We start from the raw sequence: 12,260 nt of genomic DNA, 5'->3' as shown, positions 1-12,260 counted from the left end.
GAAAAAATGCAATAATTCTTATATGTCTAACTAATACTATCAAAATACATATAAAATGACCCAAAAAAACTTGAGAATGTAGCTCAAATGGTAGAGCTCTCATACTTATGAGCAGATCGAGGTTCAAATCCTCGCATTCTCACTTGTGCACTAACAATAATCAATTCAAATATACATTTTGCACATTTTTTTAAACAAAGAAAACATAATAAAAGAAGGCGGCAATTCAAGTTGTCATTCAAACATTTTCCTCAAATCTTAACAAAAGAACATACTAAAAGAAAATAGCAATTCAACTTCAAGTTAACACTTGCACAACATTGATATCCTTAACAAAACAGACTAAAATAAGAGAAGAATAAATAAACAAGAGACTAAAATATGTCATCATCTTCATCGCCGAAATCTTGATTGCCACAATCAACAACATTGTCGATCTCATTGTCTCCCTCATCTTCATCATCACCCACAGTGTCACCCAACTCCTCAATGTCATCATCACCAATAGTAGCATCATCAAAGTCATGATCAAAATCCCTTGGAGCATTCATGTTGTCATCCATATCATCATCATCACTTACTTTATGAATTTCATCGACATTTTCTGCAATATGGTCACGGCCTAAATTGGAGTAAAAAAAAAAATCCAAACTAAATCCAAATTGCAACTTCTAATTAAAACTAAAAGATGTATCATGTACCTAGACTTACATGCTTGTTCCAAATCCCTTGCAAGAGCATCTGCCTCCTCATCTTCTGGATGACATCCATGTCGAGCATTCCTATCAAGCATATGCAACCAATTTCCTTCTCTTGGAAGAGTCGGATTCTCTCTCTCTGTTATCCACTCATCGTCTGATGGAACATCATCCAAACATAATGGATTCATGATTGATTGTCTATTCTTGTGCCTTTGTCTCAGTTTCAAATTGTACATGACAAAGACCAAGTCATTCATTCTCTTTTGGTGTAAACGATTCCTCCGCTTTGAGTGTACCATCTCAAAAGCACTCCAATTGCGCTCACACCCCGATGAACTACATGTTAGACTTAATACCCTGATTGCAAACCTTTTCAACTCAGGACATTCATCACCAAAAGAGTCCCACCAATCCCCTACATTGAAATTTTAATTAAGTAGTTCAAAATTTAAAGTTCTTCAAAACAAATAATCATAACATAAGATTGATACAACTTACAAATCAACTTAAGTTAGGGTAAAAATAAATAACCTGGAGATTTCTTTTTTCTAGTCAAGATTGCATTTTGTATACCAAAGAGTCCTCTTGCATTCTTGAATGCATCAATTTGCAAATCTATCTTCACCCTCTCATTAGTGTCAGGGACCATCTTTTCAAGACATTTGTACAACCCAATTTTAATCTCTGCATTAGCTTGAAAATTGGGACTATAATGAAGTTGAGGGTTCAAGAAGTATGCTGCAGCATGCAATGGGTGATGGAGTTGGGTTTCCCATCTTCTATCAATGATGGCCCATATAGGATCATAGCTGACACAATTTAATAAATATTATTAATGAATAAATAAAAAGTTTAGGGAAATAGTATTAAAGAGTAAATAAATAGCCAACACTAAATAAAAAGTTTACCATCTTAGGACATTATTGAAATTCTTTTGAATTTCCTCTTTCGCACGATCCATTGCTTCATAAATGAATCCCATTGCCGGATGCTCATCCGAATCCACCAACCTAACTACCTTAATGAGAGCTACTGCAGCCTTCAAGCAGGTAGAAACACCCTTCCAAAAATATCGATTGTCCAAAACAATATTTTCAATTTTTTTCCCCTTTTCAGACTTCGCAAATCTACTATTCCTCCACTTGTTTGATGTAAATAGAGAGAACAATGCACCTTTTTGCTCATGAAGACGTCTCAATGTCAAGTAAGAGGTAGCAAACCAAGTTACCGCAGGCCTTATAAGTTCAATGTCTTTTGTAAACTCCTTCATCCAATGAATAAGATTGGTTCTTGAATAAATGTATGCCACAATCTTTTTTCCTTTACAAGTTATAACACGATGAACTTGTATTTCCTTCTCAAAATCTTCTAACATCAAATCTATGCAATAGGCGGCACAAGGAGTCCAAAACAAGCCCTTTCTCTTATCCATTAACATTTGTCCCGCCAATTTATAATTAGAAGCATTGTTATTTACAACTTGCACAACATTTTCTTCTCCAACCTTCTCAATAACCTCATGTAACATCTCAAAAACCTTTTCACCCGTTTTTGAAATGTCGGATGTATCCAGTGATGACAAGAAAATAGTTCCATTAGGGCTATTCACAAGAAAATTACATATGGATCTTCTCTTTCTATCTGACCATCCATCCGACATAATTGTACATCCGGTCTTCTTCCATTGTTCCTTAAACTCATCAACCAATTGTAGTGTCTCATGCACTTTTTTTTTTTTTAAAATGTCACCCTAATTTCATGGTAAGATGGTGGCACAAGTCCTTTTCCATAATCCCCAATCTTCTTAACCATGAGTGGAAATACAGGGTTGTTGACACAATTGAAAGGAATTGCACTAGTGTAAAAAAAAAACGAGCTATGGTTTGACAAACATCATCTCTCTCTTCTTTCTTAAACATTTGATTGAGAGTTTTTTTTATTTTGACGTCCAAATTTCTTCATCACAAATTTATCCATGGCACCCACCCATTTTTGTTTGTTTTGATGATGGCATGATAAAAGTTCCACCTCCTCTTCAGAATCATCACCAACATCAAACATCTTTCTCTTTTTATTTTGAGACTCTAATGTTTGAGTTCTTAAAAGACTCATGAACTTTCCTCTAACATCTTCTGGGACTTGAGGACATGGCTCAACATTTTGATGAGTACAAGCTAAATGATGTTTTAATCTATATATGCCTCCCGATCGAGTCACATTACAATACTTGCATTGTACCTTTTTGGTTGCAGCATCTATTTCAATTCCATGTTCCCAACCAGGATCCGTTCGGTTACCCGCAACATTTTTCCTCTTCCTCCCTCTTCCAGAACCAGAGGCAGACATTGTTAACTCAATTCACAAACCTACAATCATATATTGAGTATCACTGAATTAATTGACTACAATTTACAATTTGATAGTTGTGAAATATCAAAGAGAAAAAAGTCAAGTTACAGTCAAAAATAAATTGATTACAATAGTAATACCATGATGCCCTACAAAGGCCTCATTGAAATTATAGATAAGGATAAATTAGAATTTAGAAGTTAATTTACAAATTACAAATGAAAGACTACATAATCATAAGCAACTTTAGCTTATGTTAATAAAAAGACAGAGCAAACATTGAATCAACTGTTACCAACATGAACACTAGGTAATCTAAAGTCATGTTACAAATTACAAATTACAATTACAAATTAATTGAGAACAAACCTGTATGAAATGAAGCTGCAGTTTTCCTTGGTGGTACACTGGTATTTGCGCAGTTTTCCTTGGCGGTATCTGCAAAAATAAATTACAAGTTAAAAATTAATTTAATTAGGTCAACAGGAAAATGGAAAAATGGAAGAAGGGGAAAAATGGAAGAAGTGGAAAAGGGGGAAAAACAAAAGGGGAATGAAAGACAGAAAAATAGAAGAAGAGGGAAAAAAAAAAGCAGTAGCAAAGGAAAAAAAGATGGAGGAGAAGAAGAAAAGGAGTCGAAGAAGACGAACAGAGGAGAAAAAGGAGTCGAACAGAGAAGAAGAGAAGGAGTCGAAGCATAGAGAAGAAGAGAAGAAGAGAAGAATGAGTCGAACAGAGAAGAAGAAGAAGAAGAAGAAGAAAAGAAGATGAAGAAGAAGAAGCATACCTGGAGCTGGAATCTGGACTGGATGGAGACTGGATGGAGGCTGCTCAGCTCTCGTGACCAACTTTCCCCCAATATTTTGCCCTAATCTTATGTCGTGGGTCTTTAGAAAAGAGATTAGGTGCATCAAACCTGTAATAAAAATATCAGAAAAAGGCCAAAAGTAGGATCGTATAGGATCGCGATCCAAATACGATCCTACGATCCCATGACCGATCCTAACGATCCTGTTCCGATCTTGAGCAAAATACGATTCATCATGCGATCTAGATCGATTCTTCGAAAATGGATCATAGGATCGTACGATCCTACGATCCGGATCGCGATTTTAACAACCTTGGTCCAAGCCCATGACGCCTGAGGACTTTGTCTAGCATTCCAAAAATCTAAAGTAGGGTAGTACCTGCCTTTAAAAAATTGGGCACAAAAGGAGTGGGGATATTTGCACAGCTGCTAACCTTGACGGGCCAATAAGGCTGTGTTAAACGATCGAAAATCCCTGAAGCCCATTTTGCCTTAGAGTTTGGGCAAGGTCATCTTCTCCCACGCGGCCTAATGGATACCTTTACTATCGAGGTCTCCTTTCCACCAGAAGTTCTTCAATAACGTATTTAAATCAGCACACAAATTCTTTGGGAAAAGAAAGCAAGCCATCGCATAGGAGGGAATAGCTTAGGCTACCGACTTGAGAAGGGTTTCCCAACCCGCTTGGGACAATAAATTAAGTTTCCAGCCCTAGAGTTTGTCACGCACCTTTTCCACAATAAAGTTATAGGCCTCACGTTTGGATCTCCCCCAATAGACTGGCAGGCCCAAATAACGAGATCCTGGTTTGACAGAGGTAATGCACATGACCTCACAAACTTGTCGTTAAAGCCCTGCAGTAGAATTAGCGGAGAATTGGATACCCGGTTTGTCAAAGTTAATTTTTTGGTCCGAAGCTCAGCCATGAATATCTAAGATTCTGAGAATTTCCTGACATTGAACCACTTCCGCTTTGAGAAATAAGAGAACATCATCGGCAAATAAGAGATGGGATAACATTGGGCTAGATGGGATAACATTGGGCTACCTTTACTAATTTTAATGCCAGAGATTTTCTTTTCAACTAGACTCTTTTGGATGAGTTTAGATAAAACCTCTACCACAAGGAGAAACAGGTAAGGAGAGAGAGGGTCTCCTTATTGGATGCCCCTAGAGGGAGTAAAGGTTATTGGCACAGCCCCATTCATAACCACAGCAAAAGAGACCGTGGATACACACTACATCACCCAATTAATCCAAGTCTTATGAAAACCTATCCTATGTAAAACCGCCTCCAGGAAATCCCATTGAACCCGATCATATGCTTTGTTGAAATCCAGCTTAATAGTTAGCCATGGCCGACGCTGTACCCCTTTTGTGCAACTTAAGATAATGAAAAGCTTTATGGGCCACCAAGATGTTGTCTTGAATCATTCGCCCGGGAACAAACGCTGATTGGTATGGAGAAATAATGGCCCCCAAGACTGCTCTCAAATGAGTGGCCAAAACTTTGGTAATGATTTTGAGTGTAAAGTTACAAAAACTAATTGGTCTAAACTGCGAAAGCATCTCAGCTGCATTAACCTTTGGGATTAAAACTAAGTTAGTTTGGTTTACCTCGTTCAGTAAGAATCCATTCACAAAGAAAGTCTGAACCGCCTTACACACATCCTTCCTAATAACCCCCCAATACTAGTGGTAAAAAAAACCAGGATACCCATCTGGACTAGGTGCTTTAATAGAACCTAACTGGAACACCGTAGATTTAATTTCATCGTCTGTCACTTCCCTAGTTAACCAGGAATTCATATCAGTAGTGATAACACCGTCCACCATACTTAAGGCCTTCTCCATATCATGATTACCAACAAAAGAGAACATGTCAATAAAATAATCCTGTAAATGGATGTTAATGTGCTCGTCCATTCTAGTCATACCACATTGGCATCCTTGAGATGCACCAGTTGGTTTCTCTGTCTGCGCTGGTTGAGTATGGCATGAAAAATGGTCGTGTTCCTATCCTTGTAAGATATCCAATTAACCCGAGACGCTAATGGATAAACAACTCCTCTCTTAACAGATACTCTTCCAGCTAGGACTGGATAGATAGTTGGTCCCGACAATTCTGAGGCGAGAGAGGAAGACTTTGAAAATGAGTCAGTTTGATTTTACAATTTGAAATATGTTTTTTATTATTGCCAAATTCATTCTTGCTCCATGATAATAAATCAGCACGACATGATTCCAAACGACGGACCAACTGGAACATAGGGGATCCAGAATTTTGCGAGGCCCAAGCTCTCTTAATGACATCCTCACAATTCGGACTGGACACCTACATAGATTCAAATTTAAAAATCTTAGGAACTCTTTTTGGTGGGACACAATAGTTGACAACAAGAGGACAATGATTAGATCCAATGATACTCTCATGGAACACTTGCGTAAAAGGAAATCGATCTCGCCACGCTATTGTGGCAAAGGCTTTGTCTAGCCTCTCCCGAATGTTGGCTTCCTTAATTTGGTTATTGGTCCAGGTATAGGCAGTACCTTTGAAACCGAGATCCATCAGTGCACATTCCGAAAGCATGAATTGAAACCCATCAATTTGAGGTCTGCTACACTCTAAACCACCAATTTTTCCCCACATAAAGCCAACTTGGTTGAAATCGCCCACACATAACCATGGATAACGATTGCTCTTTGCTTGAGCAATCAAGAGGTTCCAAAAATCCTTGCATTTCGATCTATTTGGAGGGGCATAGACAAAGGAGATAGCCCACGCCCTATTTAGGTTGACATGGCCAACAATGCACCGCATGAGGTGTTTGGATTTAAAACGAACATCCAGCTTAATGTCATCCATCCACCAAAGAGCAAGCCCTCCATAAATCCCATCAGGATCAACATAACAACTATTCGGAAATTGAAGCCTTTTACGAGTCTCTCCAATTTGGAGATTTTATTCTTTGTTTCCATCAGAAAAACCACAAAGGGGCGATGGGTTGACCACAACCCTCGGAGGATCTGGACTATCAGAGATCGCCCCAGCCCTTAACAGATCCAGCTGAGCATCAACATAGAGCTTGTGGCTGTTGAGGGTTAGCCACCAGAACCCTAATAGTAGTCAGGTTGTCGGTTGGAAAACTGCTAGGGACTTGAGAACACCAGAATTCCCCGCCATCTTAGCTCCAAGAAATAGGAATCTGTACTAGAGCTCCATCATTTACCTCCGTCTCCAATCTAGCCTCAACACCAGCACCCGAAATCTGTGGTGAGCCTTGCCCAGATTTCCTTAGCTTGAAGTATTTTATACTCCTCTCATGTTGAGTCCTTTTTCTTTTTTTTATCTGAAAACACTAAAAGTGAGTCACGATCAGCACAACCAGTAGCCGTTTGAGCCTTTTGGGTGGGCCTTCTTCACATAGATCATCGTGGGCCTTTCTTTTGATGGATAAGTCTTGGAAAAAGGTGGCCACACGTTTATCAAGAGTTGGGTCCATAAAAGAAATGCTAGTTAGGCTAGAAATTAGGCTAAGTTCCTCAATCCCAATCTCAAGGACTGGCCCAGTGCCACTGCCACAACTATGAAAATGTCTAACAATGACATTATGATCTACAGGTTCAGTAACAAAATACCTGGGCCCAAGCCCACTAGGCAAGTGGGCTGATGATGAATCAACATTACCTGTTGGAATATCTTTAGCGGCCTCGTTACATAACACAATACTGTCCACCACTCTCAACTAGGATATATTGTCGTTCACCCTTGCAACCTCAACAGTGGGCACAGACATGCCACCTGAGCCATGATCCCTACCTTGATCTGACACCACATCTTGTCTCAGAACCTGGTCCCGATTCTTATGGTTAGCCACAGCTGGGTCGGTTGTACGTGTGGTGTCCTTGTGAGCATGGTGTCCTTGTGAGCCACAGTACTTATGTCTGTCCACCTTTCTGTCACCGGCCGGTTGCTAACCAGGTCTCTCACTATTTCCTCTGCCATGTCCACCCACTGGCGAACCTCCTTCATCAGTATATCCAACTTCGGGGCTCTGCTGGTTCGCAATTCTAGCCCATACCCAGATTTCTTGCCGTCTTCGCGGGATACGAATTTGTAGGAAGAATTATCATGTCCTAACCTACCGCAATCATAGTAGAAATCTGATAGTTTCTCATATTTGTAGGAGATCCATGATTCCCGGACCAGTGGCTCTTTTTGCTATAAGATAAATCTCAGAGGCAGTGGCTTTGTCATTTCCACTTCGACTCTGATACAGAGAAAACTTCTCTCTAACAGGAGACCATCATGAAGGGCTTCGACCTCGGTAAGATTCCCAATTCGCCGACCAATAATCTCACCATTGTGTCTTGTCAGTTTGGCCACCGGAAGGCCATGAGCTTGAACCCAAAATGGGCTCCATTTGAATTTCATCTCTTCAACAGGCTTGCTAATTGAAAAGGGTTACAAGACCAACAGAAAACCCATGACTGACCAAGGAGCCTCCACTAGGACTTGCCTCTTCCACATCAGTAAATTGGAACAGAAAAATATTATCCGTCCATGGAGAGACCACCATGTTAGCCCTCGGTTTCCATGCTCCCATGATGATATTGGTCACTGCAGATTTGTTAAGAGTTTTGGGAGCCAAAATCTTCCCTACTAGATAGAGGTTCGAAATATCCACATTTTCATTGGATCCCTCTTGAAGTTCCACAAACTCTAAACCCTCTGATGTACCCGAGAGATTTTCCATAGGGATTCAAGAAAGAAACTCGAAAGGAAGAGAAAAGAGGAGATAAAAGATCTAAAAGAACTGCACTAGGGCTGTGAAGCTCTCATTTTAGATAGAGGTGCTCTCGTTCTACAGAGAGGTTCCACCATAATAGGTTTGACGCTCCATCCATGCAGCCTATTTCATTCATGCATGTTGCAAAAGTATACCTTATATGTTAAAACAAATGCAACCTTAAAGTATACCTTATACCTCCGTTTGGGAAGTGGGTTAGCTTTTTGACTTTTTGGCTTTTTTGGTTATTTTAGCTTGGGTTAAAAAGCTTGGTTTGGGAAGAACTTTTTGGCTTTTTTATTTTTTTGACTTTTTTTGTGAGAAAAGAATGTAATGATTATAGGTTGGATGTGATATTTTGTTTGTTGTGGCTAAAATAGTCTATTTTGTCTTTTGTGGTTAAAATAGCCAAAAAGGCTCTTGCCAAGCGGAGTTTAGTTTTTTTTTTTTTTTAGAACGTAGCTCATTAGTATTTTGTCTATGCTTAGGTTTTATTTGTTCACACAATAAAACAAGAGAAATAACATATTAGCGTAAAAATTATTTTTAAAAAAAAGAAGGTTTAAATTAATGATAAAATTTATAAATTTTAATTGCTAATCTTATAAAAATTTTCATTTATATTTAATCAGGGATGGATCAGGATTGGATCATTGAGGTGCAAAAAAAAAAAAAAAAAAAAAACATATGGCATCCTCTTCTTGGATTAAAATAGTTACAAAAAGACAAAATAGACTTTTTAGCTTAATAAGACAACATCACATCTAGATATAATTATTTTATTTTTTATTTAACAAAAGTCAAAAAATTCAAAATGTCTATCCCAAACAAAGCTTTTTAGTCTCAGACTAAAATAGTCAAAAAGTCCAGAAGCCAACCTACATCCCAAACAAAGGCATAGGAAGATAAGTGGATTTAGATTAGCAATGGATTTTCATGCAACTAACAATTGTGATTTTTCATGTTATTAATTGAAAATGGATAAACTCTTATTTTTGTTAAATATTTAATGTACGATTAATATTCCGTGATAGCATCACTAATCAATGAGAGTTTTTAGTATTGAGAAATAATGATTGGGCTAATGAGAGACAAAAATTGTTAACTCAATTTCATTCACAAAGTGAATAATATAATTAAAAATATATTTTAGAACATAATATATTAGGGAGCTATTATGGTGTGCACTCTTTAAAAGGTACATATCGTATATACATTATCACAATATATATAACATAACCATAACAAATTGTAATTTCTTTCACCAAAATAGTTAGTAACATTTTGCATTACAAATGATTAGTAAGATTTACACTGCATTGTTCATAACATAATTACAATGATTCATAACTTTCACTTTCACTTTCACTTTATAGATGCACACCATAAATTGACTACTAATAATTTTTACTACACATAAGACTACAAATATTTTAAATTTTCATAAATAAAAAAATTCATATATTTCTTATAATGGGTGCACATATAACATTTCCTTATGTATTATACTATTATTGTATTATAAAGAGTTCTCAAAGAAAATAGTTAAAATTAGGGTAAATTAAACCTACACCCCTTGAGATTTCAAGCTAATACAGATTCCCCCCTTACGTTTTGAAAATTACACTAATCCCCATTATTAGAATTTATTTTTAACAAAGTTAACAGAAAATGTAAAAGTACTAAATTACTCTCGCCCATTAATGCCAATTACCTTACTACCCTGAATTATCCTTCCAAACCAAACCCAACACATACCAACCTTCCTAATTCCCTCTCACATCTACCTCAACCATGAATAGAGCCACCAGTCCCTTTTTTCCTCTAACCCTCAGTCCCCTAGCGAAAATGACCATCACCTCAAATCCACCTTAGTACGACCACCACCTTAACCTTCGTGCGACCACCACCTCTGGACCACTAGAGTTCCAAACTCGTTGCTTGTGTCGAACACAATGTAGAGACACCTCTAAATTGGTGGCTGTAATGGGGATTGTGAAGATCAGGATACTGAGGCAAGCGGTAGAGAGAGCACAAACAAGAGGTAGCGAAGGTAGTGTACAATCACCATCATCTCAATTGCACAAACTCTTCTCTCTCTCTCTCTCTCTCTCTCTCTCTCTCTCTCTCTCTCTCTTCTTCTTCTTCTTCTTCTTCTTCTTCTTCTTCTTTAATTTGATTTCAACTTTTGACAAGGATGGTTGAGATTAGTACTGGTGGGATGTGGTGGTGGCATGACTGGGAAGTAAGGTTGGGAGAATGAGTACGAAAGCTATAGGGACTGGATACAGAGGGTTGGGAGTAGAGGGGGTGATGCCAACTGTTGATTTGGTTTTATGGCTGAAGTAGGTAATTAGGATGAAGGTTGAAGTGAAATTGTTAGGGGTGGAAGTCGAGGTGTGGGTGTTAGACGTAGATGTAGAGATATGTAGACATATGTTTGACAAAAGTACCAAGTGAGCTCACACTAGATCGTCGACATCAATCGCTGGTAAAGAAAGAACGAGGGAAGGTTTTTGGGACATGGTAGCGATTGTGTGACTGTGCTCCTGGGAATGGTCGTGTGCATCGGACATGGTAGTGGGTTTTGGTGTGGTCATCTGCTGCCATGGTAGTCTAGTTACATTCAATTTGTGGAGTGTGGTTTGATTTTCAAAATATTTTTTGAAAGTCTGAGAGATGTGTTTGATTCTGTGGTGGAGGTAGTTAATGGAGGTTGTAAGAGGTGGTGGTGTGGTGTGGTGTTGGTGTGAGTGATGGAGACTGTGGGGATGGGAGATGCTTTATGGAAGAGGTTGGTTGCTATTGGGTAAGAGGTGCTCTATGGATGAGGCACTGATAATGGCTTGGTTGATATTATGATGGCTCTTTACATGCGTGTTGTTGTGACGGAGATTACTATGTAAGGCCAAGTGTTTGAAGGTCAACTGTTTGAAGAAATGATAATAAAACCAAGTGTGTTATTGATGCAAGAGTTATTAAAACAAATGGTGGACCATAGGAGAAGAACATAACAAGGGTAAATTTGGGTTTTTGAAAATTAAATGCTGAAATAAGTTGCATCTGTTAGTTGACTTTATTGCCAATTAACAGAAGGATTTTTTTGTTATGCACTTGTAAACCTGAAGGAGGGGGTTATAATTTATAGAACCACAAGGATATTATTGTATTAGCTTGAAACCTCAAGGGGTGTAAGTGTAATTTACCCTTAAAATTATAAGAATAAAATGAGAGGGGGGACTATAGGAGAAGTTGTCAGTGTTGAACTAAATCTATATGTAACAGCAGAGTATCTTGTGCAAAGCAATCTATATATAACAGTAGAGTGTGGGGGGGGGGTCTCAGTATGTAATTATTTTTTAAAAAATACATTTGAATAGTAATTTTTCCCATAAAACAAAGCATCAATACATGTTTACTTGTTTGATCGAATTAATTTTTGTTTATTATTTTAAACATCAATTGAGATGGTTTCATTTGAGGGGTTGATTTTCTTTTATATACTTTCAGTAATTCTAAAGTATAGATACGTGATATTTTATAATATTGTAATTGGTGAAGAAGGTGGATAAATGTAGTATTATGTTGAGTGATTGAAAAACATAAAATGAC

The 12,260-nt window shown here is 37.9% G+C and overlaps 1 protein-coding gene across 2 annotated transcripts; it reads right to left on the bottom strand.

Annotated features, from left to right (window-relative positions):
- Positions 1-234: 234 nt before the first annotated feature.
- Positions 235-7,175, bottom strand: LOC114298220 (uncharacterized). 2 transcript variants are annotated; one of them, XM_082872507.1, is made up of 6 exons: positions 3,838-7,175; positions 3,420-3,488; positions 1,610-3,067; positions 1,233-1,510; positions 712-1,116; positions 235-622 (listed from the first exon to the last, which is right to left on the bottom strand). In XM_082872507.1, exons 3-6 carry the CDS (start codon positions 2,359-2,361, stop codon positions 375-377), a joined length of 1,683 nt encoding a protein of 560 aa, XP_082728633.1. In that variant the 5' UTR covers positions 2,362-3,067; positions 3,420-3,488; positions 3,838-7,175; the 3' UTR covers positions 235-374. The 2 variants fall into 2 exon arrangements, with proteins under 2 accessions (XP_082728633.1, XP_082728638.1); XM_082872512.1 differs by having other exon boundaries at positions 2,940-3,067; positions 3,838-7,171.
- Between the last annotated feature and the right edge of the window lie 5,085 nt (positions 7,176-12,260).

The sequence above is a fragment of the Camellia sinensis genome, chromosome 1 (assembly GCF_055761805.1).
Source record: "Camellia sinensis isolate YWXY chromosome 1, ASM5576180v1, whole genome shotgun sequence".
NCBI classification, from domain to species: domain Eukaryota; kingdom Viridiplantae; phylum Streptophyta; class Magnoliopsida; order Ericales; family Theaceae; genus Camellia; species Camellia sinensis.
The sequence above is the reverse complement of the archived record's forward strand: the minus strand, read 5'-3'. Positions and strand labels throughout refer to the sequence as shown.

Bases quoted from the DNA above. Each gene is read 5' to 3' on its own strand.
- LOC114298220 (XM_082872507.1), bottom strand. From the start codon at position 2,361: ATGTCGGATGGATGGTCAGATAGAAAGAGAAGATCCATATGTAATTTT. The intron at 1,511-1,609 runs GTAAACTTTTTA...AAATTGTGTCAG, and splicing joins TTCAATAATGTCCTAAGATG to CTATGATCCTATATGGGCCA. The intron at 623-711 runs GTAAGTCTAGGT...ACTCCAATTTAG, and splicing joins AAGGGATTTGGAACAAGCAT to GCCGTGACCATATTGCAGAA.